The sequence below is a fragment of the Echeneis naucrates genome, chromosome 22, assembly GCF_900963305.1.
Source record: "Echeneis naucrates chromosome 22, fEcheNa1.1, whole genome shotgun sequence".
Classification (NCBI taxonomy): domain Eukaryota; kingdom Metazoa; phylum Chordata; class Actinopteri; order Carangiformes; family Echeneidae; genus Echeneis; species Echeneis naucrates.
Window position 1 is genome coordinate 15,077,790 of NC_042532.1, and position 27,872 is coordinate 15,105,661.

Consider the following 27,872-nt stretch of genomic DNA (forward strand, 5'->3'; position numbering starts at 1 on the left):
TAATGTCAGTAAATCTCAGGTTGTTCAATCACACGTTCAGAACGTTATTTAACATAATCACTTACTTTTGGCCAACATGTTCACCCATTATCATTCTTCGCTAAATGTTTCATCATTTTTAGCTATTTCAACCTTAAATGTATTAAAGTATTCATCTATCCATCATACTTTCCTTTAACCAGCTTAATATTGTCTCCTGGACTTAATAAGAGTGAATGGTTTCTGTTGTTTTATTACATCTGATGCAGCCACATACTGGCTTCTGGCTTTTTATTTTTATGATATTTAATCTATAATTGTTTCTTTTACTTCACCCTCCACTACAAGTTCAAACAGACCTGAAAATACACTGGACCACTTCTTAATTGGGGATTTTTATTTAACAAAAATATCTGACAGCCAACAGGATGATAGTGACAAATCCATGAATGTTTCCAGAAAACAGAGTCAAAACTTTAATGTCATGGCTGCGCTCCTTCACAGAACCATAAATGGACCAGATAACAACCGCCCTCGTATTCCTGATTCGTACTTTGTGCTTCCAGCTGCCACACAAGCTCCAGACATCTTTCCCTGAGAGTCACAGAGACTCAAGAAACTGCAGTCAATGAAGCCTGCTGACTTTCTTCTTGATTTTCATGCCAAATCCCAGATGATTACTGCAAACATTGTTACCTCTCATTTTAGAAATCCCCAGTTTAGACTGGCTCCAAACATCCTTTATAGCCTGAGGTGATTTGTAAAAGAAATATGACAAGTGGATCCACCATTGTCCAAAATAATGAATGTGTTGCTGCAAAATGAATTTTCCACACTTGGGTTTGTTTGTTCCACATTTGTGGCTGGGCACAAATATAATGTTTAACAAAATTCGGCTGCTCAAACTCAAATTCCCAAGTAATTTGTACCAAAAACAAAGAAGTCATTAATGTTTTAGGGTTTTTTTTATGTATTGAATAACAGCAAGCCATATTGATTATCTTGTTTTGCATTAATTTGTCACATTGTGTAAAAAACAAAACAAAAAAAAAACTCTTATGAACTGACAAACATCTGGCCCACATCGTGTCTAATTTTACAATTACCTATTTTCCAGACATTCATATGAGCACTGTGAAGTAGAAGTACAAACCTTTCTAGCTGTACTATTTATTAAAAAAAGTTTAATCTGGTGAGTGAGCAGAAATCCTTCCCACTGCCAGATGTTTCAGATGTTTAGTTTTTAGAAACCAGCAGTGAGATTTTCCTGTTCAGACTCTCTTTGTGCTTCAACCACAGCCAGAACCGAAAACCCATTCAGTGCAAACATATAGACCGACAAAGGAGAATTTATAAAAAAAAAATGAAATAAAAAAATCAATTTTGAGTCACTTCACAAAATACATTCTCACAGTCACCGCTTGCACACACATAGAGAAAAGCCTTTTAAACCTGACCACTAAAATTCCCCCTCTGATATAAAAAGAACAAAACAGGACGTTATTTTAACTGTCTAAGCTCCATCTATGGTCAGTCAGCAGTCCCGAGGCTTCTCTTCATGAAGCAGACTCTTTAAACAGAGTCCGGTTCACTGCAGGATCCTCACAACTCTGTGTGAACATCTGACAGAAGGATGAAGAAGATAAAAATTTAAAGACTGGATTTCTTTGCTCGGCACACAAACCTGTATGTTGTGTCTGCGGGTGTTCATACCTGTGCCCTGCTGCTTCGCTCTGTGGTTCGCTCCCTCCTGGACTCTGGTCTGCAGACGTTTGATCTCTTGGTCGTAGTCGCTCCACTCAGCCACAATCCTCACCGCCGCCTGCAGCTTGGGCTCCTTGGTCATCGGGTTGTTACACTGAAATGAGTCAGAATGATGGAACGGTGTCAGGAACAGAAGAACCGACAGACAATAATAAAAAAAAAAAACCCGGGAGTTGTCTCCTTGTGTGAATGCAGCATTCATACCAACATTTAACAGTATTTGGTCTTTTGTCAGACAAACGCTCCATAAAATCATTTCCTGATCTGGCCTCTAGTGGGAGTTAAGAGGCATCACACTTACTCCTCTCTGCACGTGGATGTCTTTTTTTTTTTTTATCCTGATGCTGTCTCACGCACGCACACACGCACACACACACACACACGCACACACGTGTTACCAGGTCTATTGTCTTGGCGCTCTTCTTGGAGCTGTCGTCGCACCAGGTCTCACACCACAGCCACTCCTGAGGCAGAGACTTGATGGGCACCTGGTGGATCATGTTGTTGGGCAGATCCTGAAACACCAACAGAGAGAGACCCGTTAGAGATGACAAACATTGTTCCAGACGCAGAAGAATTCTGAATAACAGCGGGGCACGTTATGCTAAAGGTCTGGATTTGTTTATGTAACTTTTGGTTAAGTAGGTTAAACATTAATGTAACGTGAGCAGCAGAAGTATCTGCTTAACTAACACTTCCTGCTCTGCACGAAAGACATCTGCTGCCTTTGTGTTCATTGTTAGTCGTGTGGTTATCCACTTAGTTGATGCCACAATATTTGTGGTTGTAACAACCATGAGAGAAAACAATAATAATGAATGCAGAAGGACAAATGTGGACGGTGAGTGAACAGACAGTCACAGACCTGGTCCAAGTTGGACAGGCTGTTTGGGTCTTGGCTGAGCCCCTGGTACTGTCCTCTGAGACGATCTCCTGCTGCTATTTTCCTGAATTTCTTCAGGTCAACCACATACAGGGCGCTGCAGAGGATAAATGAACACATGAAAAATGGCTGTGTGTCTGAAGATGAGAGCTTTAAAGAGCTGTGGATACGGCCTGAGGTTACAACCTCTAACACTAACCTGATGTGATATTTGCGCCCAGCGAGGTGACTCGCCCAGTAGCCAGACTTCCAGAAGCGGTAGCCGTCCATTTCCCTCCGGCTCTCACAAAAAGGGGTGTAACCGTACGGAGCGCCCTCCAGGTCAAAGTCACGCAACTCCTTCAAGTCTGTCCGCACAATCTGAGCAGAGGAGGTTTAAATATCAGCAAAACCATCAAACTGCATGAAGAGAAAGAGTAAAAATTCACATTTTGGACTAAAATTCTGGCTCTTCTGCTCAAAAAAAACATACATACACACAATTTCTAAACCTTTCAAGGAATAACATTTAACACTTATTCATCAGAAGCTTTAACGCCAATATGTATCAATTTGCTCATGTAGTTTCTTTTAAACCATCACGTTAGGATATGAACAGTCATAGGTGGTGTAAGTTAACCTGGTCAGCGTCCACAAACAGGATCTTGTCGACAGCGAGAGGAAACAGCACGTCCAGGAAGAGGATCTTGTAGCCCCAGATGATCCTCTGCTTCTCCGTCTGTTGGTGTAACCAGCGAGGCCACTTATACTGAACCAGCTCATACTGGAACCTGTATTCTTTGGCCATGTGGGGGATGAACTCCTGCAAGACAGCCACACACAAAAACGACACAGCTGTTAGCGAATGCACGACTGATGCTCCAATACAGTTTCATACAATTAGCCTGTAGACATTTTCAAGATTACATCAACACTCAGACGACAGGAGGCGGCGGCCAAACCAAACTCTTTCCATTTTAATGGCTGCCTGCCCAACGACTGAGTGAAACTGCAACAACACTAACACCCGAGTTCTAGCAAATAACATGAGCCAAGAGGTCAAACTATAAAAGGCAAACTGTTCAGCTCAGATATATTTAAACAGTCCCACCGCTTTAAAGCAGCGTCTTATTTATTTAGCACTGATACTTCTGTAATGTTCAACTCTATCTTGGTTTATTTCTGGAGTTTAAGTTGTAGAACAGGTTTCACGTATTATTTTAGCTGCTTAGTTTTGCACTCTGTCACGACTCTGAGCTGCATTAACGTTTTATTGAGGTTATTATTGTCACCGGTATGCGGTACTTTATCCGTGTGTTATTGCTGAATGTTTCTCTGCACGGCTGATGGGCACAAGCAGTGGTTATTAACAGAATTGCTCATTTGTGGCTCATATTTCTTTGTATGGCGACGTGTAATGAATAGTTGATGTTATCATTGTGTTTTCGCTCCACTGTTTTGCTTCCTGCTTCTTTGTGATTTGTGTTTTATCTGCACAATGTGGAATTTGTTGCCATTGTAGTCATTTTTGGCATGTTGTAGTCCTCTGTTTGCAGGCTGGCTGACACTGGCTCATGTACAGAAATGCTGATTGATGTCTGCTCAAAAGGCATGAATTTCTGTAGCCTGTAATCTAAATATTCAAAGCAGCCCTTCAAACAGAAAAACCTGCGGCCTGGAGCCTGGAGGTAACAGGCTGAGAGGAAATCTGTGTTTTAATGTCGAATCACTCATCAATGTGTATATATGAATACCTAAAGGCTAATGTGACTTAGCAGCTAAAACAAGAGGAGAAAGTAAAGAAAAACATCAGCGATGACGACGAATGGCGCTCTGAGCCAAGAAAAAGCCCTGAAAGTCTGTTCATTTATCAGGAGATTTTCTTCTCGCAGAACAAATCTCATCCCCTCTGCATCTTACACCTTGATTTTCACAACTGCAGTTTGAAGAGAGAAAGCTTAATCCATTAGTCAAAAAGTGAGCTGGCATCGTACTGTCGATGCAGAGATTTTCTCGAACACCTGTGGAGAAAAAAATTGAAAAATCCTACCTTGAACGTGGGAGACAGGTAGTTCTTGAGGAACCAGAACTTGACGGGAGTTTTGGTATTCTTCAGAACTGACAGCATCATAATTCTGAGAAGAAGAAGAAAGAGCAGTGAAAGGACTGATGGTAACAGGGATGTGACACACACAACTACTAAAAAATCTATGACACATACATACATACAAAATAAGGACGCCAGTTTGTGAACATTTTGGCTGATATTACAAATAACGGTCCCCTTTTCTTTGTCTGGTCACGTCTCTGGCACTAACCTGAGGAACCTTTCATACAGATGCCCCGAGGCCACAGAGAAAATGTTGATCACGTTGTCTTTGTCCTGCTTTGCCTCCTCCACCTTTCCTCCACCAGTGAACCCTCTGAAAGGCAAAAGACCAAAAACAACATCTTCATTGGACATTATATTCATTCAATAGTGATGCAAACTGTGATTATTTTTCAATTTAATAATTATAATTTACAATTCTGTTCATTACTGATTAGTCAATCACTGCGTTGATTAATTGTCCGTCTGAAGATAGTGTAAATACTTTTGTCTAAGCAAGGCTTTAAAAATTAATAATACTCAATGTACACTGTAAATTTAAATATTTCACGTAGATTCAATATTTTATGATACCAGAGAATTTCTTCCTGAAATTTTTATGAAAATAGACCAAAATTACTGACGATTAAATTTCTGTCAATTAACTAAATTCATTCCAGTGCTGCTAGTTTGGACCAAAGTTGTACCTGGTTAGAGATTTCCAGAAGCCGGTGTCATTTTCCTCGGTCCCATCACTTAGCAGTTCCTCGTTGAACTTGTCTGGTTTTTTCTGGACCTGATCATGACAATCATGAGGGAAATTATTATTTAGCCAAAGATTTCTATTTCAAGATTCTTTCAAAACTTTATATGAAAAAAGCTAATTTGGCTGTGATTTTACAAAGCATAATATATACGTAAATAAAATAAACACACAGACGGAAGCCATCTAAGGCAGACTGTAAGCCTTACTGTTTCTGTAGAAGGATGATGCATTAAAACCCATATGTGCTGGATTTAAAAACTTTGGCAACTTGATTTGAAAATAACAGTAGGGTAGTCAGCAATGTTTGATGATATAATCATAAAAATATTCCCCATATACCCAAAAAATATAAAGCCACACGACCTGAAACATTCTACTCCAGGAAAATAAACTCTGCTGAAGAAAGTCTGTATCCTGAATATATGACATTGGAGCTACACATCTATATTTGGACTTTTTCATTTATTTTTCCCGCTTTATATATATATATGTGTGTGTGTGTATAAAGGACACACCACCAATTGGAATTTCTTCTACTTATTAAAATGTATGAGCTGAGAAATTGATACTTCAAATGTTGCCACTCATTGACTGTCCTGGATTTGGTTTTATTCAGTTGGGGACAAAAAAATAAATCAGCTAAACGTGTTGAAGGACACATTCCTATCACTGTTCCAGGCTGTTGTGGCAGACAGTCATCACTTTACCATAGTTGAACTGACCTTGACTTTAATGATCCTGCTCTTAAAGTTGTTCAGCACAACTACGACATCGTCTGAGTCTGCGGGAGAGTCTGTGCCATCGTGGCTGCAGGAGTGAGATTTAAAGGATAAGAAAAATACGAAAAGAAAGTTTACAACTAATGTTCAAATCAATGAGCAGGAGCACAGGCTAGCCTTAAAAACAAATACAATATTTTTAAGTCTCTGTGACACAATATTACTAATTCTCCAAGTTTTCACCTGTAAATCTTGTAAATTTCATCTGAACGTCCTTTCCTCAGCTTCAGGATCCAGGCACCTGGGTTGGCCTTGAGCTGAAAGTAACCCTACAGCATAAAGCAGAACACAGGACATTTACAGGGATTAGGGCTTTATGAATAAAGTACACATCCAAACAAAAAGTGAAAAACACACCATCTGCCACACAAGAAAGCACTAAAGAGGATTAACAAACTTCATCAGTTGGCTACATTGTTTGTGGTCCAGTAACTTTCTCCTCCGAGAAGAGAGGCTCAAAGTTTGAACCTATATCTTACCAGGTTTGCCATGACGATGGTGTCCACGATCACCGGCTCAGATGCAGTTCCCAAAGTGAATTGGAGTCCACGAGGTGGTTGACCTGAGCTGACGTCAAAACAGTGGCCCTCTAACAACAGATGCTCCAGTTCATACTCTGCTGCTACAATATTATCCACCTGCAATCACCAAGAGTTAAGACTTAAGGAGTGAAGAATGAAGTTTATAGTGGAATTTGTCCACCCAATTTCAATCCCAAGAGGCTTTACAGGCACTCATTAGCACAGGCTCCTGCATAAACCCAAAGCTGTCAAGGCCAAGGGGAAAAAAGACTCCAAAATCCACATTAAAAAGAAGAAAACGATGCATCCCGTCTCTGGGGACAACTGTGGGTACAACAGGATGCAAGTAAAGGACAATTAGTCAGAAAGAGGAAATCTAACTAAGGGGAAGTTGTGCATTGAAGCGGTGTTTCGACTAGGGCTAAGTTCATTGCTGAAAATGGCTAAAAGCAAAGGAAAAAAATAAAAATGAGAAAAAACTTTAAATATTCTACCACTGCAGATTCTCATTAAATGCAGACATTCAAGAGTTTCGATACCTCCTCCAGGTAGATGTTGTCCAGGTCGTAACGAGTGTGCACAGATTCAACCATCCAGCTCTCAGGAGTGTTGAGGTTCAAGGTGAAAAGTGGGGTTTGAGGCATGTCCAGAAACTTGGCCATGGGACCAGGAGAGAAGCTGCTGTCAGTCTGAAACGTCACCTCTGGCTCCAACACATAACGGTAAAAACTGGAAGGAAACATGGGGAGATCTTCAAACCTTTTACTATATTAGCTGTGTGATAGAAGTGAAAACTTTGGAAAGGGACTAGAGTCAAAGTTCACCAAGATTATTTGTGAATTTCAAAGGATATTTACACTTGTTCTTAGAAGTTATGGCAAATTATATTTTCTGGGTTTGTTTTATTTTATTTATTTATTTATTTTTTTAAAGAACAACCCAAACTAATGAGACTTAAGGTCCAAATGGACTAAACTCTTATTCAAGTTCTAATAAGACACTGAAAAAGATCAAAGCAATGTGACAACAAAGTTATACAGAATATTTTAAAGACGTGGTCCTCATTTAAAATAAAAAAAAAAAAAAAAAAAAGCAGAATTTGCTTAATGACAAACTTTAAATGAGCATGGAAACCGAAGTACTGGACATAATGGTGAGTGGGCATGCTAGTGTAACAAGGCTGTAAGGTTTGAGTATTCACTCAGAAACAGTTGGAGTTCTCACCTCTTCAGAGGCATTTCCGACAGTTTGGATTGGCAGTTCATGAAAACCCGCAAGTTGACGTTTACCAGCTGCTTCAGAACCTGCAGGTGTTGAGAGGAAGGAAGGAAAATAAGATGGATTAAGGAAATATTATGTGGACAAAGCAAGAGGGATGTCAAATAAATCAGCTGGCCTAAGAACACAGAAAGAAATGGTACGATCCAAACCACATTGTCCCTACCAGTAGGAGAGGAGCGAGTTTTTGTGCATCCCTCGTGACTGGATCCACCACAGCAACAACATCAAAATACACGTCTCCCTCTTTTGGACGGATCTTCACAGCACTGCCGAAAGTTAGCAAATCAAGGATTAAGTCCAATAAGCACTGTTCTTGTGTTGTTATTGCAGTCTGCAGAGGACACACTTAAAACCAATTTATTTTGCTATTCTCAGAATTTTTCTAACAAACGTCCTTTATACATCTCTGAGGTTTTTCAAAATATTGTTCAAAGTATTTGTATTTAAGAATGCTGCAAAACCACCCTGGAGGAAAACAAACCCTTTTTCAGCATTCATTGCTGAGACTTTCTCAGGAAATTAAGCGGCTGTGTGTCAAAAAGGTGTGCCAACTTTCCAACGTACCTGAAGCGGTCATCAGCAAAGTCATATTCTACGCGGGTTTCTCCTTTGTGCTGAGAGGAAAGCAGAGCATCCACCTTCATCACAAGGTCGCTGGCCCTGATAGAAACCCTTTGTTACCTCACAACTCCAACACACAGTCGAAAAACATAACTTTGTCAAAAGTATGATAGAATTTAAACTTTAAAGAAAATACCTGTCCTCCTCTATTCCAAACTGCTGGATTTTGCTTTTGATTCGCTCTCCAGATGTTTTTAGGATGATGCTCTCCAAAAGGAGGAAGTCATCCTGGTTAAACACTTCATCCTCTTCCAGTGGACCTATGATCTGTAAATAAACAGAAAGTACTGATTGAAAAGCTACTGTAATTTTTTACCCATGAATACAAACTATATTTGTTCAGCATATTTCTCAGTGCAGGTTTATGTTCTGTCAACAAACAATAACAAAAAAGATCGTGACTCACTCTTCCGTTGCTGATAACTGCTCTCTGTCCTTTTTTCAGTTTGAGCACGTCTCGGCAGTAGGAAGTGTGGGAGAGCAGGAAATCAAATTTGAGACCATCATATGCATCCTTGAACAATGATACATCCATTCCCTGAGGGAAAAACAGATTTAGGCAGTTGGTAGAAGCGAAAATTAAGAGTTAAAATAAAGAGCCACAGGGCTTAGCATGTGTAGAGTTTGAGCAAAAGCAACAGAAGGAAGCGTGATAATTTTAAGTCATGCTCTTGCACAGAAAAGCAAAGTCCATCTCCCCTCACCCCAACAGCGAACTCCCCAATGTCAACTCCTTTCTGCAGGGCTGTGGCAGTCTCCTCTTTAGCCATTTTAGTGATGAAGTTCTTGGCATTGTTGGCAGATTGCGTCTGCATGGCAGCCCAGATTGCTCGCGCCACGCGGCTGGTCCCAGCAGACGGATTCGTCGATGGGTTGCTGATCATTCCGAGTCGCACATTGTTGCTAGTTTTCTATTGTGAATAAATTGGCAAATTCTTAATCTAATGACATATTAGCCTTTTAATTTTAGATATCAGTAATTACTTCTGAACACCTAAACTCTGACAGTCTTATATCACAAAGTTTGAGAGATGGCAGGGCTTTGGTATATTAATACTAATAAGATATTAAACCTGTGATCTTAAATTAGCACAAAGACCGACAAAAAGGAAAACAGTTTATGTCCACTAAAACCTTTAAAGCTGTTATGTGTTTGGCCATTTATTTAGTGAGCTTTATGGGTAACTTTAAGCAGATAAACCATGCAGTCTGTTCCATGCTGCTTTCATTATTTATGCTAAATTAATCTAGCAGGCTGCTGTCTGATGCTTAATATTGAGTAGTATCAATCATTTTATCCAACTCTTGGTGAGACTGCGAATGTTGGACTGCTTGCCTGCCTTTAATGAGTTCTTAGTATTTAAACAAACTTTGATCAGAATCGTACCATGTGTCTGATAGCATCATAAAGCAGCTGTCGTCCTGATGGCTTGTCAAAGTCTCCAACTACCCAGAAGGTCACGGGGCGTATGTAGCCATCATCTGACAAACATAGAAGAAGAAAGGTGGGCAGGAAAAGTTACTGATATGATAACACACAAGTAAAGTTATGAGGGCGAAGATGAACCTGACTTGCTTTATTAATGCAGACAGAAATCTGTAGGAGTGCTGGTCTATAAGAGAACTATAAGCACACCAATAAAAAAGTAACAATGTTCTTGTTATTCTCTTCTCCAAATATTACTTCATTATAAAAACTTTTGTCATTAAGCATTAAATCAAATTTTCAGCATCTCGTTCTGCATGCAGCTGAAGAGGATGAATTATCATGCTCCATCAAAAAGATGGAAGAAATAATGGAAATTGAAAAGGAGTTATGGGAACAATTCTTCTGCTGCTTGTACTTAAATGGCCTAATACACAATCATCACAAGTAATTTAGTCACTTATGCCCTCTGAGAAATGCAACACAAATGGAGTGGTGGCAGTGGCAGCATATTCACAAGTACGTCTGAACACTGCCAGCATTTTTGTTCAGAGAAGACAGAGAAAAGAGCAATGGAGAAGGAGAGGGAAATAACGTGCATGAGTAAGAGTGATTACCATGCCTGTTGGTGGTGGTCATTCCTGATACAGGGAAATGTTTAAAAAACATGAATAAGAGGAGGAAGAGGAGAGGACAATGAAGAATAAATGAAGAGAGTTTAGACTTGAAGATTAAACAGCAAACATCCTCTTCCATTCAGTGTTTGTGTGACCAGCTATACCTTTCTTGGTCATGTAGCTCATACTGTTGGCCACTGCAGTGTTTTTCTCTTTGGTGTCCAGAGTGGAGAAGCGAGCATAATCATCTACAAAGAAGTTATCTGTAAAGAGAGAAAAAGGTCACATGAATGTTGACCAGGTGTGTAGCTGATGTCATGGCTGATGTTGGTTTATGACACTAAAATAAATTTTTTGTCTTTATTTCCAGAACTTGCAATTAGGGTGTTGGGGGGAAATTAAAGTTGCAGGTAAAAACAAAAGATAATGAAAAATAGCAGACTTTGAAACGGTTTTTCTGTTCACTTTTGAAATTATCTTAAACTTCAGGGTTGTCAGCTTCTGGTCTACTTTCAAATATTTAGGAATCCAGGCAACTTCAATAAAACTTTATCCTGCATTGCACCACCATTTGAAAAACTTTTTTTTCTTTTTAGTTTTTCAGGACAAACCTCAGTGCTAAATGTCTAAAGATTTTTTTTCTTTCTCACTGGTATTAGACAGGTCCAGGTATTTCCTGCTGGTGGAGAGTACTCTCGGGTTGATGCGAGGTACAACGTTGGGCTGGTTCATGATGAAGTCCACAACGTCATGATCGGTAGCCAGTTCACCCTGCAAACGATTTGGGGCACAGTTTTAGGTTTAAATTATTCTTCGCCATTACTGTAGACCTCACAAAGATACAGAAGCTGCTTGTCTGCCATCCTTTAATCCACACAGTTAAGAAAGCACTCTCCAGGTTTAATAGATTTTCTGCTGCAGTCACTGATGCTTGGGTATTGACTGAAAAGTTTTCCTCTGATAAGTTTGGATTAAACATTAAAAAAGAAAAACAAGACTGATGACTGAAAGCATGTTCGGCACTAACACTGGTATAGCACCAAAATTAAACACTGCCCACTGTGCTTAAACGCCTATGAAAACCTTTGAAAGAACCAATCCAAAAGAGCTGGCTTCTCTGAGAGATGGAACAACATTAAAACAAGAGAGAATGACAGATGGCACACTCACATAGATCCTGTTTAAAAGAAACTTTATTTTATTTATCACAACAGTCCTTGACAACCCTAGAGTGCTTTTTCTCTTCTCGTTGCAATTTTTTGTTTTCTTTAAATTAGGCTTCATTTTGTAGTAGACTGAACAAATTGCAAAACAAAACGAGGCAAATTAATAATCTGACTGGTATTCTCTGGATCTCCAGAATTTATCCAGAATAAAATTAGATTCAAATCAGTGAATACATTAGCTGGTCTCCTAATTCTTTTTTGCTCAAAATAGTTTGATGGAAGTGGGAAGATTTTTAGTAGAGAACCAAATGCATCATTATGTTTATGCAAAGTACATTTTCTTTAAATAGGCAATTGTGTCTGTACAGACACTGATGCAGTGATGATTTTGACTCATCTTCCCCCTCACATAAAATCTTGCTGAAGCTCACTGCATCTCAATGATTATATATCCAAGTGTGTGTGTGTGCGTGCGTGTGTGTGTGCGTGTTTACTGACCAGGTAGACGGCTCTCTGGTAAAAGGTGGTGGTCTCCAGGATTTTTTGCATGGTGACTGTCTCCAGTTCATCTGGGTCCAGCTGCTCACGCTGGTAAGGTATACCATTGTACATGACCACAGGCAATGGGCCCACTCCAGTCTGCTCGTAATAGGCCCTGCCGTCCTAGGAGAATAGACAATAAGATGTATTAGTTCCGTCTGCATGCTTCTCATCAATATCACTGAGTACCTGTGTCTAAGCAGGAACTAAAACACCAAATCCATTGCGGGTTTGACTTTTCTAGGTCAGCCAGGTCAACCCAAAATACTTGAGGCATCTGAATCTTGTCTAAAATGCATCTGCCAATTCTCATACTTAACACCAGCTGTCAGAGAAATGATTTTAAAATCTGATTTCATGTCTATCACCCTCTGATATGTTTTACCATGTGAACCTTGAAAGACTTGGTTCACCTGAAGTGAGTCGACTGAAAGTTCAAAGGTTCAGTATAAAAAAAAGCTACAGAAGCAACAACTGCCCAGAAACACACCCCAGGAGTTAACATGAATAACACCTAACCATTTTTACATCAAAAACTTTATCTATAATTTAATTTCTGTGTCTGAACTTAATTGCACTATTCATTGCTCTCATTCTACAAGGATCAGTTTCATTAAATCCATTCATTTCCTTTTTTGGGTTAGCTGTCTGTGTGAATGCCAACTAACATTTAAAATCTTAATTCTATTGCAGTGTAAAAAAAAAAAAAAAGAAAAATCATCCTTGACTTGCTTTGACTGTTAATACTCAGAATAATGATCCAGCACAGGGATGCGACACTCATTCCTACTCACCTTCCTGTTGCTGTCATAGCTAGAGTCAGCTCCTAGGATGCTGCTGACCTCCACATAGGGGAACCTCTTCTCCAGTACCTTCACCACATCCTCAACACTTAGTTGTCCACCAATGGACACCCGGTTAAACATCTGAAAATGAGGAGGAAAGGGGAGGGTGAAATAAATTAATTAATTCAACCTCTCTGCCTGTCTACATTTTATTAGACAGCAATCAAGTCCGTCTAATCTTGAAATTTTCTGTGATGGTAAAAGGTTGACTCACTGATATGACTGAGTCGAAAGCGCTCTGACTGTCGACTTCATCACTGATGTAGTTGTACGCCCGGACCAGTGCTACACCTGCATCCTGCATGCCATCTATATCATCATCATCAGACACCACAAACACCAGTCCAATCCTAAAACAGAACAGCATATATGTTTCCAAACCAAACTCTGATTTTCATACTGAACTGATAGCATACAGGGAATGTGGTGTCTGCTTCATCAGTATTCAAACAAACTAACCATAGCAACATAAGACATGCTGGGAGATATCAAATGTCTCCCAACCTTGCCTGACAAAACTGACACTGAAACTCTGAAATTTGGCCTTTTTTTTTTTTTTTTTTAATGGATTTTAACAACATGTCCCAGTAGACTGCTACTCCAGTTTCTATTTGGTTTCTCTTGTTTTGGCAGTAGCTGTGAAGCAATCAAAAGTATTATGTTGTTTTTTTTACTGACATGTTCATTAGAAAACAAAAAATGTTTACACCCCAAAAATTCCCTTATGACACAATCACCAACCTGAGAGGGATATTGTTGGCATAAAACATCTCTGCAACACTTAGCAGCTCAGCAGCATTCTCCTGAGTTGGGTCCAGAATGATCACCTGAAAACCGTACAAACACGATACCACACTCACACTGGTATTTTTTTTTTTCCTCACAAGGATTATTATTAGTCATTTTGATTCACAAGGTGTCAATTACTCAGGCACGGACGTACCAGATTGTGAAAGTTCTTGCGGATCTGTCTGATGACTCCGGGGAAGGTTGGTCTGAGCAACTCCTGCACGTTGTAGGGCCATGAGCTGTACCTATGATCTGTCTCCAAGTTGTTGATCCACTTAAAAAAAAAAAAAAAAAAAGAGGGAAATTGTAGAGGAAACAGCACGCTCAACCCTTATATAAAACTCTTATGAACTGTAAACTAAGGCCAGAGCTTACAATTATTTTGACTGTTTTCTGATCATCCTACATCTTCAGAAAATTAGCTTGCTCTGTAAAATTGACAGTCTAATTTATAACAATGCCCAAATCATAATCCAGGGAATAACATTGGTTATACTTGTACTTTGTGTACTTACAACTATGTACTATGTACTATGTACTTATAAGTGTACTTGGTTGGCTCAATAAGCACACATCGCCAAGATGTGATGGGATGGTGTCCTTAAAAAAAAAAAATTCTCTTGAGATTTTAAAATGATCAAAGTTTTTTTTTTCCATTTTCTCTTCCCAGCCAGCAGAACGCTGGGACGAGTATGATCGTCCGTTGGGGTAAGGTTGATTTCTTACACTAATGGCAGGATTACGGATGTCAACAGCGTAATCGGAGTCAGAAGGCTGGACGTTGACCTTCAGGATGTCATGGATGTATGGCGTCTCGATGAGTAGTGAGCGCAGACCCTCCATCACCCTGGCTTCACTGCGCAGCACCTCAAAAACACTGTGGACAAGTAGAGATGTGAGTCAGAGTCAAGTCATCTACAGCTGGTGGATGTGTGTATTTCTTTATGTAGGTGTGAATAAGAGCATTTAACTCCAAACATAACTGCTAAAATATGATTATGTGTGAGACAGATGCATGCTTCTTTTCGTTTAGTTTACCTTTTGAATATTAAGGATATAGGTTAAAGTTTTGCAGCAAATACTACTTTTAGAGATAACAGAGACTTGAAAGCTGAAACAACCAAATAGGAAATTAGGGATTCAGTCTGTAAAATGTGTTTTGCTGCTTTTCATTCTCGCATGTGACAGCAAATTGAATGCCTTCAAATATTGCTATAGCTTTTCAAGCAAAAGAAGAAAACTGAAGACATCACTACAGGTTGCATTGATTTCTGAAAGTGAAATGAAATAAAAATTTAAAATGGCATCAATTCACAATCAATTAACATTTCAAAAACTAATAAAGAAAATAATTTGAAGATTGATCAAAGAGGAAAATAACTGTTTGTACAGCCATACATTTCTTCACCAACAAAAAAAAATGATATTTACCAGTTATGACTTAGATTTTCTGCTTGTGTGTCTTTGTATCATTTCAAACTGAATGTCCTGTTGGCCAAAAGAAGGCAATGGAAAATGTCTACACAAGCACCAAATGTTTCTGGGTAAGGAATTTTGCAAGACAGTCTTATTTTTTGTAAGATACTATGTCTGTGTCTTCTTGCAACTATAAAACCCTGAGTTTTGCACAATACAGTCTCGTGACAGTTGCTCGACCCTAACTGCATTCCTCTTATGTTCTGGAAAAATCAATAAAACTCCAAAAGGATGAACCCTCTTTATGCCTAATATTTTAGTGGAGAGGCAGCATGTAGAATTGTGCTTAATGTTAGACCTTGAGTTAAACTGGGTAAAATATTTGCTTATTATGGAAAAAATGTGAAAAATAGGAATTACAATTTCCAAGACATCAATGTCTCGTTTTATATGACCAAAAATCTAACCACCAGAGTTTCAATTCAAATTATGTTAAGCAGAAATTTTGCTGGACCATCACAGCAGCTTTAAAGGGTATTATTTAAGTTGCAGAATATTAATCCAACACAAATACATGTCTTTGCCAGAATGGCATGCCAGAACATGTCACTGAATGATGAACATGATTGCATATGTACCTGAAGATGTCCTGTGTGTCCAGATCTATATGGAGGCCGTTAATGAACAGAGCTGATTCACCAGGCTGCAGGCCCAGAGTCCCCTTGAAAAACTACAGAGGGAAAAAACATCAACATGACTAAATATCCTGTTCACCTCAAACCCTAAAACTCACAGTTCAATTGAGCAGAGCAAATCACCACCCGGGGCTGCATACAACACCAAAGTTGGCCATTGAGCCGTCTATTATACTGTAAAACTAGAGGCAACAGTCAGCAAAAAGCCATAACGAGGCACGTCGACAGCTCCAAACCAGCACCGACAGCTCTGTTTAAAATCAGCCTGCTTAGAGCAATCAAACCCCACACTAAACAAATCTAATTATTAGAGAAAACGTGTGTGAATATGAGTGCGAGTGTGGGTGTGTGTAGCTATGAAAGTCTGTGTGTTTGTGCCTCTGCACCGGCAAGAGGAAAGCTCAAAGTCGTGCTGGCGCAGTCAAATCTCATTACAGAAAGACAAAGACATCAGATTAATCATACTCCAGACACTGCAATTACAACAAGACATGATTAACACAAATATTGTTCATCCCACTTAAACTGTGTCTGCATGTGTGTGTATATGTGTGTGAGAGAGACAAATGTCTGCGTGCAAGTGCATGTGTCCAAACTACTTCAATCAATAATGCTTTCTCGCTGCAGGACTCAGTGCGCCTGCTGAATGAATTACTGATTCAGTAATTAGGACGTTTGCTGCTCACCCCCACCACCCACCCAAACTCCTGTCTGCACACCAAGATAATGTGAGCACAGCTTGAGGAGAGAAAGGGGAGGCGGGGGGAGTGAAAAAACATTTGACAAGAAAAAGGGATGATTACCTATTCCATTAGCCGGGCAAAGCCATTGTCAGGAACTGAATGCTTTTTAAGTCAGATGTTGTTTACAATTTATCACATAATAAAAGGTGAGAGGAAGAAAATAAAAACAGGAAGGGGCAGTTCTCATTTTGAGATATTTCCCCATAGACAAAGGCTAGTGGCTGTATGTAATAATGCTATCTGTTTTTCTTTATTTTTCTCTTTATTGAATTAGATTGGTAAACAGCTAAACCTAAATTATCCCTGACCACTCAACAACACAGTCAGCAGAATGAATACTAGCTTGCCAGATAACAAAGACACAGGGGTATTACGGAGAATGAAGACATCAAGCAGCTGTTATTAGTAGGAAATCTTGCTTTTTTGTGACCAAAATGGATAAAATAATATGAAATAAAAACATTTGTTTAATAAATGATCCCTAACATGAGGAAAAAACTGTAACAGGGAATCCTGGTGAGTTCAACAATTTAAGAGGCTATTGTCCCCCGTTAGAGTCCAGCTGGCATCACGATTAACTCTCTCTATTTTCATTTGCTGTCAGCTCTCTTTGTCATTATCTAATAAAGGCTTTAAAGCATAAAAACTTCACTTAAAAATATGCATTAAGAGAAAATATCATGTTAGAGCCCAATAGTAAAACTAGATGTAGGAAAAAGAGAATATGAAGATGTGAACCCCAAAGAAATGATTGATCATGGATGGCAGACCAGCACAAACTCCCCTTTCTCTCTGCCTATGTCTCTGCCTGTGTCTATTACTTTATTACTATATCAGGTGTTTGTTTTTCATGCTGATGTTTTTGTCAGTGGTGTGGAGAAATGAAATTTCATTCAATCTTCTACATTGGATGTAATTGTTGGATGACAATAAAGACTACTAATAAGACAGAGAAAACACAATGACTAAACCTTAAAAGGATAAGCCTGGCAAATCCTATTAAAAAGACTAAACCCAATAATCTAATGATCCAACCCAACTAGTAAATATAGTTTATGCAGGAACCATATTCCTCTGTGTATTTGGGCTTTATTATGGCACAAGAAGAGACGAATAAATAATAATGATTAATAATGATAAATAAAACATAAATGAGCTACACCAATCCTTTGTTTTACATGTTTTACATTCATCACACGTGCACTGCTGTTTATTTGAAATCACATTCACGTATTCCAAATAAGCCCATAAATAAAGACTGTAGACCCTACATCCCACCTTCCTTCAGATTTAACATTGCTTGTTAAAAACCACATAGCCCAGCTGCTTAAGGAAATGACTTTGCACTTTTAATGAAACAATATGTATCTGTATCTGTGGACTGTCATTAAAGATTTACATCTTCAGTATAAATAATTGGGCTTGGGGCTGAGTGTCACTGACAGAATAGAGAAGCTGGAAAGTACTAAGAGATGGACTAGCCCAATGTTCATTTGAGCTTTTTCACTGAATTTGGTCCAGTCAGCCTTGTGTTGTGGAAAAAAAAGAGTGAAAGAAGGGATGAGGAATATTAACAGATTAAACTTTAAATGAGAAGTCAAACATGTACCTTTTGATTCTCGCCAATCTCTTTACGAATTTCAGAGTTGACCACTGTTTTGGTGATGGACCTGCAGGGAGAAAGTGCAGACTAAACTATAAAACTGCAGACTTGTGAGTGAACCCAAAACTTCTTACAATAACTTCTCTTTGTTTGTGCGTTTGCTTCTTACCTGGCTTTGGTGGGGAAGTTCTGACTGAGGTCTTTCATAACATTGAGGGCATCAACAGCAGGAGCAGCAAGAATGCGAGCCGCTGTCTGGAAACTCAGATCTATAAAAGAATATGTGGGAGGATAGGGAGGTAGGCAAGCAGGGCAAAAAAATGCGAGAGATGAGTGGACAAAAGCAGAAAGTCACAATTAAACCATCTCTCAGGCTCAGGCTTCTGAATCATCAAGTGTACAAAAAGGAAGAAACATCAGGTGCTTGAGCAGTAAAATGTTAAGAAAAATTAGAATCATGAACAGCAATCAAAAACAGCAAATTAAATTTACCTAAACTGAGTCTGTAGCCATTCTATCTGTTATGTTTGGCTTCACTTACATATAGTGGGGCTTTGAGCTAAACATATCTGCATGTTATCATTCTTCACATTGACAACATTACCATGCTAATGTTATGCTGACGTTGAACATCATTAGTTTTTGGCCATAAACCTAAAGGGTGCATATGTAAGTTTTCTCTGCCAGTAAATGCGGTTCCCTGCTGGGACTGGTTTGTGGTGGTCATAGTTACTTGTCCAGAACTTCTGCCATTATTTCATTCATGAAACAAGAAACTAGCTGGTCAGCATGCTGACTTCAGCAGAGCAACAGAATTGAACAGAAAGAATTAAGACTCCTGGAGATAGCTCTTGGCAAATTAAGGAATGAATGAAGTTTGACTCTTGAATCATCTCTTTTCAGCTGGTAAGTAATCCGCTGTTAATTTTAATGTTGATTATGAAGAGTCTGCAATTGGCAAGTAGTTGAGAAAATTTTATTGATATTCAAAAATATGACTCTGCTGGTAACACCAGAGGAAAAGTCAGGGGGTTCATAGGATTTGCCTTCTGGGCAATTTCTTGGCAATCTGTTGCTGTGGACTGTTGAGAAATTTCTTTCTGAATCAGACTGCTGGATGTGCACACAGCCAGACAGACACTGCCACCACTGGTGCCATTTTGCTAGCATGGCTGAAAAAAGGTCATCAGTAATACCAATTAATGTATTAATTAGGAAACACAGTTGTGTTAACATGCTTGTCTTCACATATGAGGCATTACTTAAAACTATCATAAAGCGTTTAAAGAAGGATTAAGAATACAGAGCAGAATATTATTCAATACAAACGTTGTATACAATAACATGAGCGCATGCAGAGCTTTTCTGTGCACTGAAGGGGAATGTGTACTGAGGATTAATTCAATGCAGTGAGCATCTCCGTAATGGTGTTGTAGACTGTGTGATTACTAGACCCTGGAGGTCTCCCTCACTTTATAAACAGGCTGAGCTAATGAGCCCCGGCGGGGCAGAAGATAAAGACAGACACCCACATGACAGTCTAACAGTCGAGCTCAGCCACATCTCTCATCCCCTCACATCCTTTATCCAGAAAAATCAAAGCAGCCTCATGCCAGCTTCCTGACCACATCCAGTGGAAGAAATTGTGTTACATATTTAACAAAAATTTATACACAGCAAGAAAGGTGGCAAAACTAGCTTGATATGCGTGAGGTGAGAAAAATAGTCAGAGTGCAAAAGTGCATACAAAATAGGTCTGTGATTTATCAGATGATGTAATCCTGGTCAATAACCTGTTTGTGTTGCAGCAGAGAATGCTCCCATATCTTCAAGATATTATTATTCAGATGCATCAGGAGGACACTGATAAAATACAGTCACTGATATGTGTATAAATTCTCTGCTGCAAGTTTGAGTCACCAATGGAATGTATTCACTGTTGAAGCAACAGAAACTAATTATCATTTTATTCAAGATATATAGGGAAAATACATTAAGCTAATCAAACAAGAGAAACAGCATCAGTGGGAATACAAAGTCTCCCACTGGAATTCATAAACCTCCAAAGCATTCAGTGTATGGGCCCATTACAAGGAAATGTTTTGATCCCAGTTTCACAATATGTGAATTTTTACATGACTTTTTTGTTATCTGAGGATAAAAATTCAGGGAAACAAGGACAGTTTATTATCCTCATTACGTGGTTTGCTGCATTTTCACACTGTCTTCTGACAAATAAAGTGCTGTAGACATGAAGTTATATCGACAACAATCACAGATTCAACAGTTTTGGTTGAGTGCCATCCTTGAATCATACGTGGGACATATGTATATACGTATATCGACCCCCATGGGAAAATCTCATTCTGGTGATTGAGAGAACATCAGCAGCATTTTTACTGCAGTTTATTTTCTCTCAGGGATAAAAGTTCTCAGAGATATTATTAATTGAAATCCATACTTGAGACTTAAATTTCTTCAACTTCACGACTGACAAAAAGAATCAGGACAAGAGCCATGTACTTTTTAACAGTATGTGGTATGTGGTGATCAATACACTGATCAAAATATGCTAAAATCCCATATCAACTTAAACATATAAGTAAAGTAAGTATAAGTAATATATAATAAATTGTAGGTCTGGATTAGGTCCAAAGCTTTCCAACAGTCTTGGTTCTGTTGTTGTCTAGTTAGATGCAAAAGCAGGCTGTGAGATTAAAATTAACAGTTTAAATTCACTTTTGCCGAAGTGAAGAGATTACGTTTTGCTCCTTTTCATTAAATAGTTTGCTGAGTTTAGCAAGGTTTCACCTAAACTTGCTCAAAGTCCACATTCTATAAAACTGCAAGAACAGAAAGGTCTTTGGGTCAAGAAACAATTGATTACATTTTGATGGGAATGAGTAGCTGGGAATTTTGCCATTGGATAATTATCTTCTGGTAGTCGCTGCTATGAAACTAATGGACAGAGAACTCAGTCTGAGTCCTGAGGGAATATTCACAGGATCATAAAAATTGATCCCCTTAAAATCTTAGTGATAGAAATAATGCCTGCAGGTGTTAAAAGTAAGCTGATGAAGTGTTTAGCGGTGGTTGAGTTTATTGAGCTTGAATTTATTTTTGTGACTCTAATGACCTTGGCTGTCAGAATTACATGAATATATGCAATTACATTTCTAGGTGATGAAATACTAACTTGCATAAACAGAGACTTGTATGACCTGCTTGTATGAAATCAGCAGAACAGAAAATGAGGATGCAAGAAGGAAACTGAAACCTCACCTTGCATTTGCCAAACTTTCAGAGGTGCCATTTCATTGGTGCTTTCGACTAAATGTTTCCTCAACTCTTTCAGCTGTTCTTTTAGTTCTGGGTAGATCATCCTGTCAAGAAAAAGACAGAAAAAGAGAGTTTTAATGCAACTGCTAAATGCTTAAATAGCAAATCCCTAATGTAGAAAGAGTGGGTGGATTCAAGACAGATTACTTTATTTTCAGGTTAGTTTGTTAGCAATAAAAGGTTATAGTAAATGCTTTGAAATAATCAACTGTAGAGGAAAAAAAAAAAAACTCTTGGCTAGTGTGAACATGGTGCAGTTCTTGGAGCTAATCCAAGCTTTGAATTTTTATCATGGCCTGACACGGAGCCACCCACTTGAGTTTGCCAAAAAGAAATCCCTGGACCTCGTCCACTGGATCGTTCTCTCCTATCACTGTCGCGTTCACCTCTGCCCCTGAAACCACAATCAATTAACTCGTTATTCACATCAGGACTCCTCTGAGGTTACACAATCCTGGGTGTGTGTATTGAGAGTTTGTGTTCTTTTGTGCGTACCTTGGACTTGTGTGTCATCCTTTGCCTTGTACTCCTGGCTTTTAATGGCCAACTCGACTCCATACCCAGAGAGATAAACTTTTTTTACACTTGGATTCTGGAGGCAGAGGGGGAAACATTATAAAAAGATGACAAGCAGTCTCATCCCTGAAATGAGAGCTTTGGAGTCCTGACTGCACTATTTGAAGAAGACAAAAAAAGCAGAAAAAAAATGTTTGACCAAGTGACTGCTATTGTTTTTAACTTTTTATATTCATCTTCATCTCTGTTGTAAATGGAAAAAAGAGTTGAAGTTACAATAATAAAAAGCTATAAGCCCATGTGATATATGATTTGCACAGCTCAAAGGTGCAGACAACCAGGTGCTGCTAGCTACATGATGAAGACAGCAAACTGGCCCCTAAGCCCCCTATGATGTAAAACCAAAAATCATTGAACGTTACAACCACTTCAATTTGCAGGACTTCATGCCTAATGGATAGATGGTGGGAATAAGTTCTATTATCGCAGGGAAAAAAATGATAAATTGGAGAAGTACTTTTTCATCCCAGGTGTAAATCGGGAGCCCAATTAAACTGCAGCTTTTGAAGATAGGCATATTTATATCAGTCTTCCCTGATGTTCACAGAGTTAAATACAATATATTCATTTCCATGGGCTCCCTAATGCTAACACATTCTTTTATTGAGGACAACTGTGCATCTCTAATGGGGCAATAAAGAGTTGAGTGCCTTACTTGAGGCCATTATGACAGCAGTTTTCAAGGGAGACGATGATATCTGTTAATTTTTTGTGACGTCCTCAAAAAAAAGTTTGGAAATCCAACTGATTCCCCTTATTACAAAGATAACATCTTTTCTAATTATTTTATTGATTTATTTTCTGAATATGCAGCCAAAAGTGGCTTAGTCTCACATGATAATCCACCATAACTAAGAAACATTTTAAGGATGCTTTTATACTGAAGTTTATGCCCTGGTCTCATTTGGAGTACCAACAACTATAACTTACATTAATATGTATCATTTAGTTCAACACATTGTCCAGAAGGAAATATAAATAAGCAAATAAATCACATGCAAATAAAAAGTGTTTTACACTAATGCAATGCTGTTAGGTAGATCGCATAAGTCTTTGAAATTTTGTTTTACATATCATGCTCGATCAGGGCTGAAACAAATGCTTATTTTCATATTGACTCATATACAGATTAATTTTTTCACTGATCAATAAATTGTTTGGCCTATAAAATACAAGAAAATTATATATGTATGTCAATGTTTCCCAAATACTCACTGAAAGAGAAGAGTATGGAAATAAAGCCTAGTGAATGTATGTTTTTTCAAAAATATTTAAATTCTTAATCAGTTAAAATTGGTACAGTTTACTTCTCAATCAGCTAATCAAATAACGTACTTAATGTTTCAAATCTAATCTGCTTGATACCTGACCCAAGGGAGTCTCTGTGTACTGCGATCTGTCTTATTATTCATAACTCAGACATTAAATTCATCTTCTTGAGAGTGTGTGTGACACCTACAGCAAGGTAATGACGCAGGATGTAAGTCACCAGCCCCTCGCTGACTTTGGACAATATAACTTCATGAAGCTTCTGGAAGTCTGGTTTTCCAAACTCAGCGTAGAGGATGACAACAGGACCATCTGGGTTGGATCCTGGGTATTTATGATCACCTTTGAACAGGTATGGCTTTGGCCTGAAAGAGAGAAGGAAAGAAAGAAAGGTAGAGCCCGCAGTCATAAGATCTGCCATTATTTTATTGATTTTTACCCATATGGCACTTGGAAGAGAAATTTGTTTTCAATTACCTCTGAGGTGCAGTTTTCAGCAATGCTTCCAAGCTTTCAGCATCACAAGTCTTCTCTCCATGGACACTAAAAAAAGCTGAGCAACCAGACGGAGGAGGCTCGTTGGACGCTATCTAAAAACATGAATAACAGCGGGCTCATTGAACGCATTCAAACATGTCTAGAGGAATATGATCTCCTTCTCATAAAGATACAAGCTTTCAAAAACAAATTCAAGCCCCCATCTCTCTGGTACCTGTTGGAAGGAGTGTACTGTTGAAGAGTAGGCTCTCAGGGACAGGGCGAACTTCAGCATGTTCAGCTGGACGGAGCTAAGCAAGGCACTGGCTTTCTTCACTATCAGGTCATAGTAGGCCTGATCAGTGTCTGTGAGAGGAGGCACGCAACAAATCATGTGTCTATGAAGCCTTTTTTTATATAAAATCAAAAGTTTGACTGTTTCCAAAAGTTTCATATTCAAATCTGCTGTAGGTTTTAAGTTTCAACTGTTTTAACATAGGCAGACACAAGCAAAGTTAATTTCTATCATGGTATTGCTTGCCTCAGTGTTTGGCCAAAATATTGACACTGCAATTGCTGCCAAGAGGCTTGCATACACATTATAAATTCAGCTGCTCACAGCACAGAGACTAAAAGTGAAAACTATTCTTCAGGGGCTGAAGCAGGTTGACTTACCATCATGCTCTCCTTTTATGTTTTGATTGGCCTCAACAAAGTCCCAGAACTTCTCCTGGCTCTCCTCTGCCAGGAACTCACTAAGTGAGAAGAAGATCGAGTCTCAGTAATGACTCTACCAGCCCTCAGGACACTGATTTATCTATTCTCTGTTTCTGAAACTTAATGTCAGATGTAATATGGCTAAATGGCTGCTACTATACTGCTGAGTGGTGCAGTGTTGTACCTGGCCTCCAGCAGCAGAGGAGTATCAGCCCATTTGGTTGTGAGGGTGGTGGTGACAGCTTTGGAGTCTGCACCCCCAGACACTGCAGAGAGGAACGATAGCAGCAGGACTGATAGCAGCCATGTCCTCAAGCCTAAGCCTAGGAAAAGAGCAGTAGGAGACACCAAATGTGATGGAGAATCTGCTCAGCGGAAATTTGAATATGCCATCAAAACATCTTTTCTGGCACATGGACATCTAAAATGCTATTTAAAACACAGACGTGATTATACCCAAAGCAAACCGAGGGAACTGAGCCCCATGTGAGAGTTGCCATTAATTAAGTGTTATGTGTTCCTGACAACTACAAACTCAATCTTTAACTTTTATGACATCAACCAAGAGAGATGTAATTAAATAGTTTTCAACAAAAGTCACATAATACAGCAAAGTGGGACATATTTAAATGTTTCCAACATCACTCAGATTATTTTCTGCTGTGACCATGATTACATTTGTTCATTCACCCTGGACAGATCAGCAGTCTATCACAGGACTAAGATACAGAGAGACAGAGAACAAAAACCCACTCACTCTCACACTCAGACCTACTCAAACATGATGTCTTTGGATGGTGGAGGAAACCTGTTGATTATCAGACGCCTCTGACTTGCAATATGATGCACGGCACACAGTACAAGCAAGTTGTTTTTTGACTAGATGACTCAGACTGTATGTTTGATGAATGAATGAATTTGGGACCAAACAGCTGACCAGCTGTTTGTCTACTATTTCCCTACAATTAGTACCAATTTACTCAATTACATTGGAGCATTTCTGCATATATATTTATCTAATAAGTCAGAAGTCTTTTAAAATAAACTACTAATATACATTTAATATGTATCAACATTGGCCTGCCTTTTTTCCATGATGTTGTCCTGCTACCTTGTTGAGTTGTCTTTTCAAATCACAACTGTATATATCCCAACCCAATACGGTCAAACATCCAATCTGTGTTCCAACTGACATCCCAAACCCATAGTTAAAGCTAAATAGTTATAAACTTGTCATAATATGATTAGTGATTGGTCTAACCAGTGATTTTGGCTAAAATTCTGATTATTTATTTATTATTACGTTATTTATATTCAGTTTGAGGTTGTGCTCATAAAATTACCAATCAAACTGAATGACAACAAATACAACATCCTTGAAAACAATCTTCCTTCATTGTGTTAAGTAAGTGCCAACTCCATGCAACTGCATTATCATTTGATAAGAAGAGTTGTGTCTGCTGTTGAGCATGCCCTCATTGTTTTGAATGGGGTGGTCAAAATAATGGGAACACCTGTCAACATAAAGCAGTATAATTCACCAGCACCACAGACCTCACCCTCCAAGATCATCCTGGAGTAAACAAACAAGCAGATTTAATGCAGGACTGTAAACACGCTTAGTTTAATGTAGTCCACCTGAAATGGAGCAGATTTGTTTAAGTTTCTCTAACAGATGATCACAAATCCAGACCAAATCGTCATCTTTGTCGTAACATATACAGTGTGAGGGAGAGCAGGTGGGCAATAAGGATGAAGTTGGATGAATAGGCATGACTTTGGCATATTCTCCGGATGAACGTAAACAAACAGCCCGGTGATCTCTGACCAATAGGAAGCTTCAGCGTGTCTCAGTCTGGGCATCCGGACTCTCAGCTCCAACCAAGAGATGAACCCTCACCTCACCTCCCTCCATGCTAAGGTTTCCCGTGATCTGAACTGCTCTGACGTCCGAGACATCCGCACCAAGAGCCCGTCGGCACTTTGCGTCTCGAAGGCCGGTAAATAAAAAAATTAACTGCCGTTAGCCGGAAAAGGCTAACTAGCTAGCTACCTCTGACTGCACAAAAGGAAAACCGCCCGGTTTTATTTCTCTCCGTCTACTGACAGACAGCTGACGTCGAAGACTCTGACGGAAAAAAGCTATGACAACGTCTATTAATTACAGGTATTTGAGGCTTCATTAAGGAAAATGAATGATTTATTCTCACCGAAGCCGGCTCCGTAGTTTCCTGCCTCCATGTTCCGCCGGGGAGTGGGTGGGACCTGTCAGCCGGACGAGGTGGCCACCGAGACCGCCTGATCGAAATGAGTGAGCCTGAACTGTCTGAGCATGAAATGAACTATTTCATAAAAAACAAAACAAAAAAAAAAAAAAAACAGAAAACAGCATATTTCACTCAGAAAGAAATAAAAATGTCCTCTTACTCAATGAAAATATTCCCTAGATTAATTATTTAAATCCCTTTATTAGTGTATAGATACTGATATTGGGGAAAAGACCAGATATCCTGCCAATATTTATGTTTGTATTTAACTGTTTCTGATAGAACTTATTTTTGCACAAGAGGATGCTACTAAAGATTTACATTTTCTCATTTGGTCGACACTCTCATCTAACAGCTTGAATAAGGTAGATGTCGGACAACAATACACCTATTCAATATACATTGAACATAGAATTAAGATTTAGTAGTGATTTTGGATAGTTAAAAATAAAAACTTGTCTGTATTTAAAATTATTTTCTATGCTATCAAACCCCAACCCTTTCTGCAAAGGGAATAATAAGAAGAGAAAACCAATGATGAAGTGGAGAGTAGACTTTCTAAAGGTGGGAATGGGATAAAGACATGTCACAGAGCAGTGAAATCAAAGTGAACATACTCTAGTATCATCCATTTTACAGATTTTTTTATTTTAAGGTAGCACTCACAGCTGTGCAACAGAAACTGCCTCCTAGTTTTTCTATCATACAGCATCGCATAGTCATCT

At 38.9% G+C, this 27,872-nt stretch overlaps 1 protein-coding gene across 2 annotated transcripts; it reads right to left on the reverse strand.

Moving 5' to 3' along the window:
- Nucleotides 1-350: 350 nt before the first annotated feature.
- Nucleotides 351-27,135, reverse strand: uggt1 (UDP-glucose glycoprotein glucosyltransferase 1). Of its 2 annotated transcripts, XM_029494556.1 has the most exons (41): nt 27,091-27,135; nt 25,065-25,203; nt 24,839-24,918; nt 24,399-24,529; nt 24,164-24,276; nt 23,877-24,051; nt 22,337-22,433; nt 22,157-22,235; nt 21,785-21,885; nt 18,672-18,771; nt 18,509-18,569; nt 16,100-16,191; nt 14,772-14,922; nt 14,200-14,319; nt 13,998-14,083; nt 13,471-13,606; nt 13,206-13,337; nt 12,370-12,534; nt 11,356-11,476; nt 10,870-10,968; nt 10,706-10,729; nt 10,050-10,144; nt 9,367-9,573; nt 9,069-9,200; nt 8,799-8,929; nt 8,606-8,701; nt 8,205-8,307; nt 7,985-8,064; nt 7,300-7,489; nt 6,719-6,877; nt 6,423-6,508; nt 6,183-6,267; nt 5,402-5,490; nt 4,924-5,028; nt 4,656-4,740; nt 3,246-3,428; nt 2,826-2,986; nt 2,609-2,723; nt 2,142-2,258; nt 1,693-1,837; nt 351-1,601 (listed from the first exon to the last, which is right to left on the reverse strand). In XM_029494556.1, the coding sequence occupies exons 1-41, from the start codon at nt 27,119-27,121 to the stop codon at nt 1,582-1,584; spliced, it is 4,617 nt and encodes a 1,538-aa protein (XP_029350416.1). In that variant the 5' UTR covers nt 27,122-27,135; the 3' UTR covers nt 351-1,581. The 2 variants fall into 2 exon arrangements, with proteins under 2 accessions (XP_029350416.1, XP_029350415.1); XM_029494555.1 differs by lacking the exon at nt 10,706-10,729.
- Between the last annotated feature and the right edge of the window lie 737 nt (nt 27,136-27,872).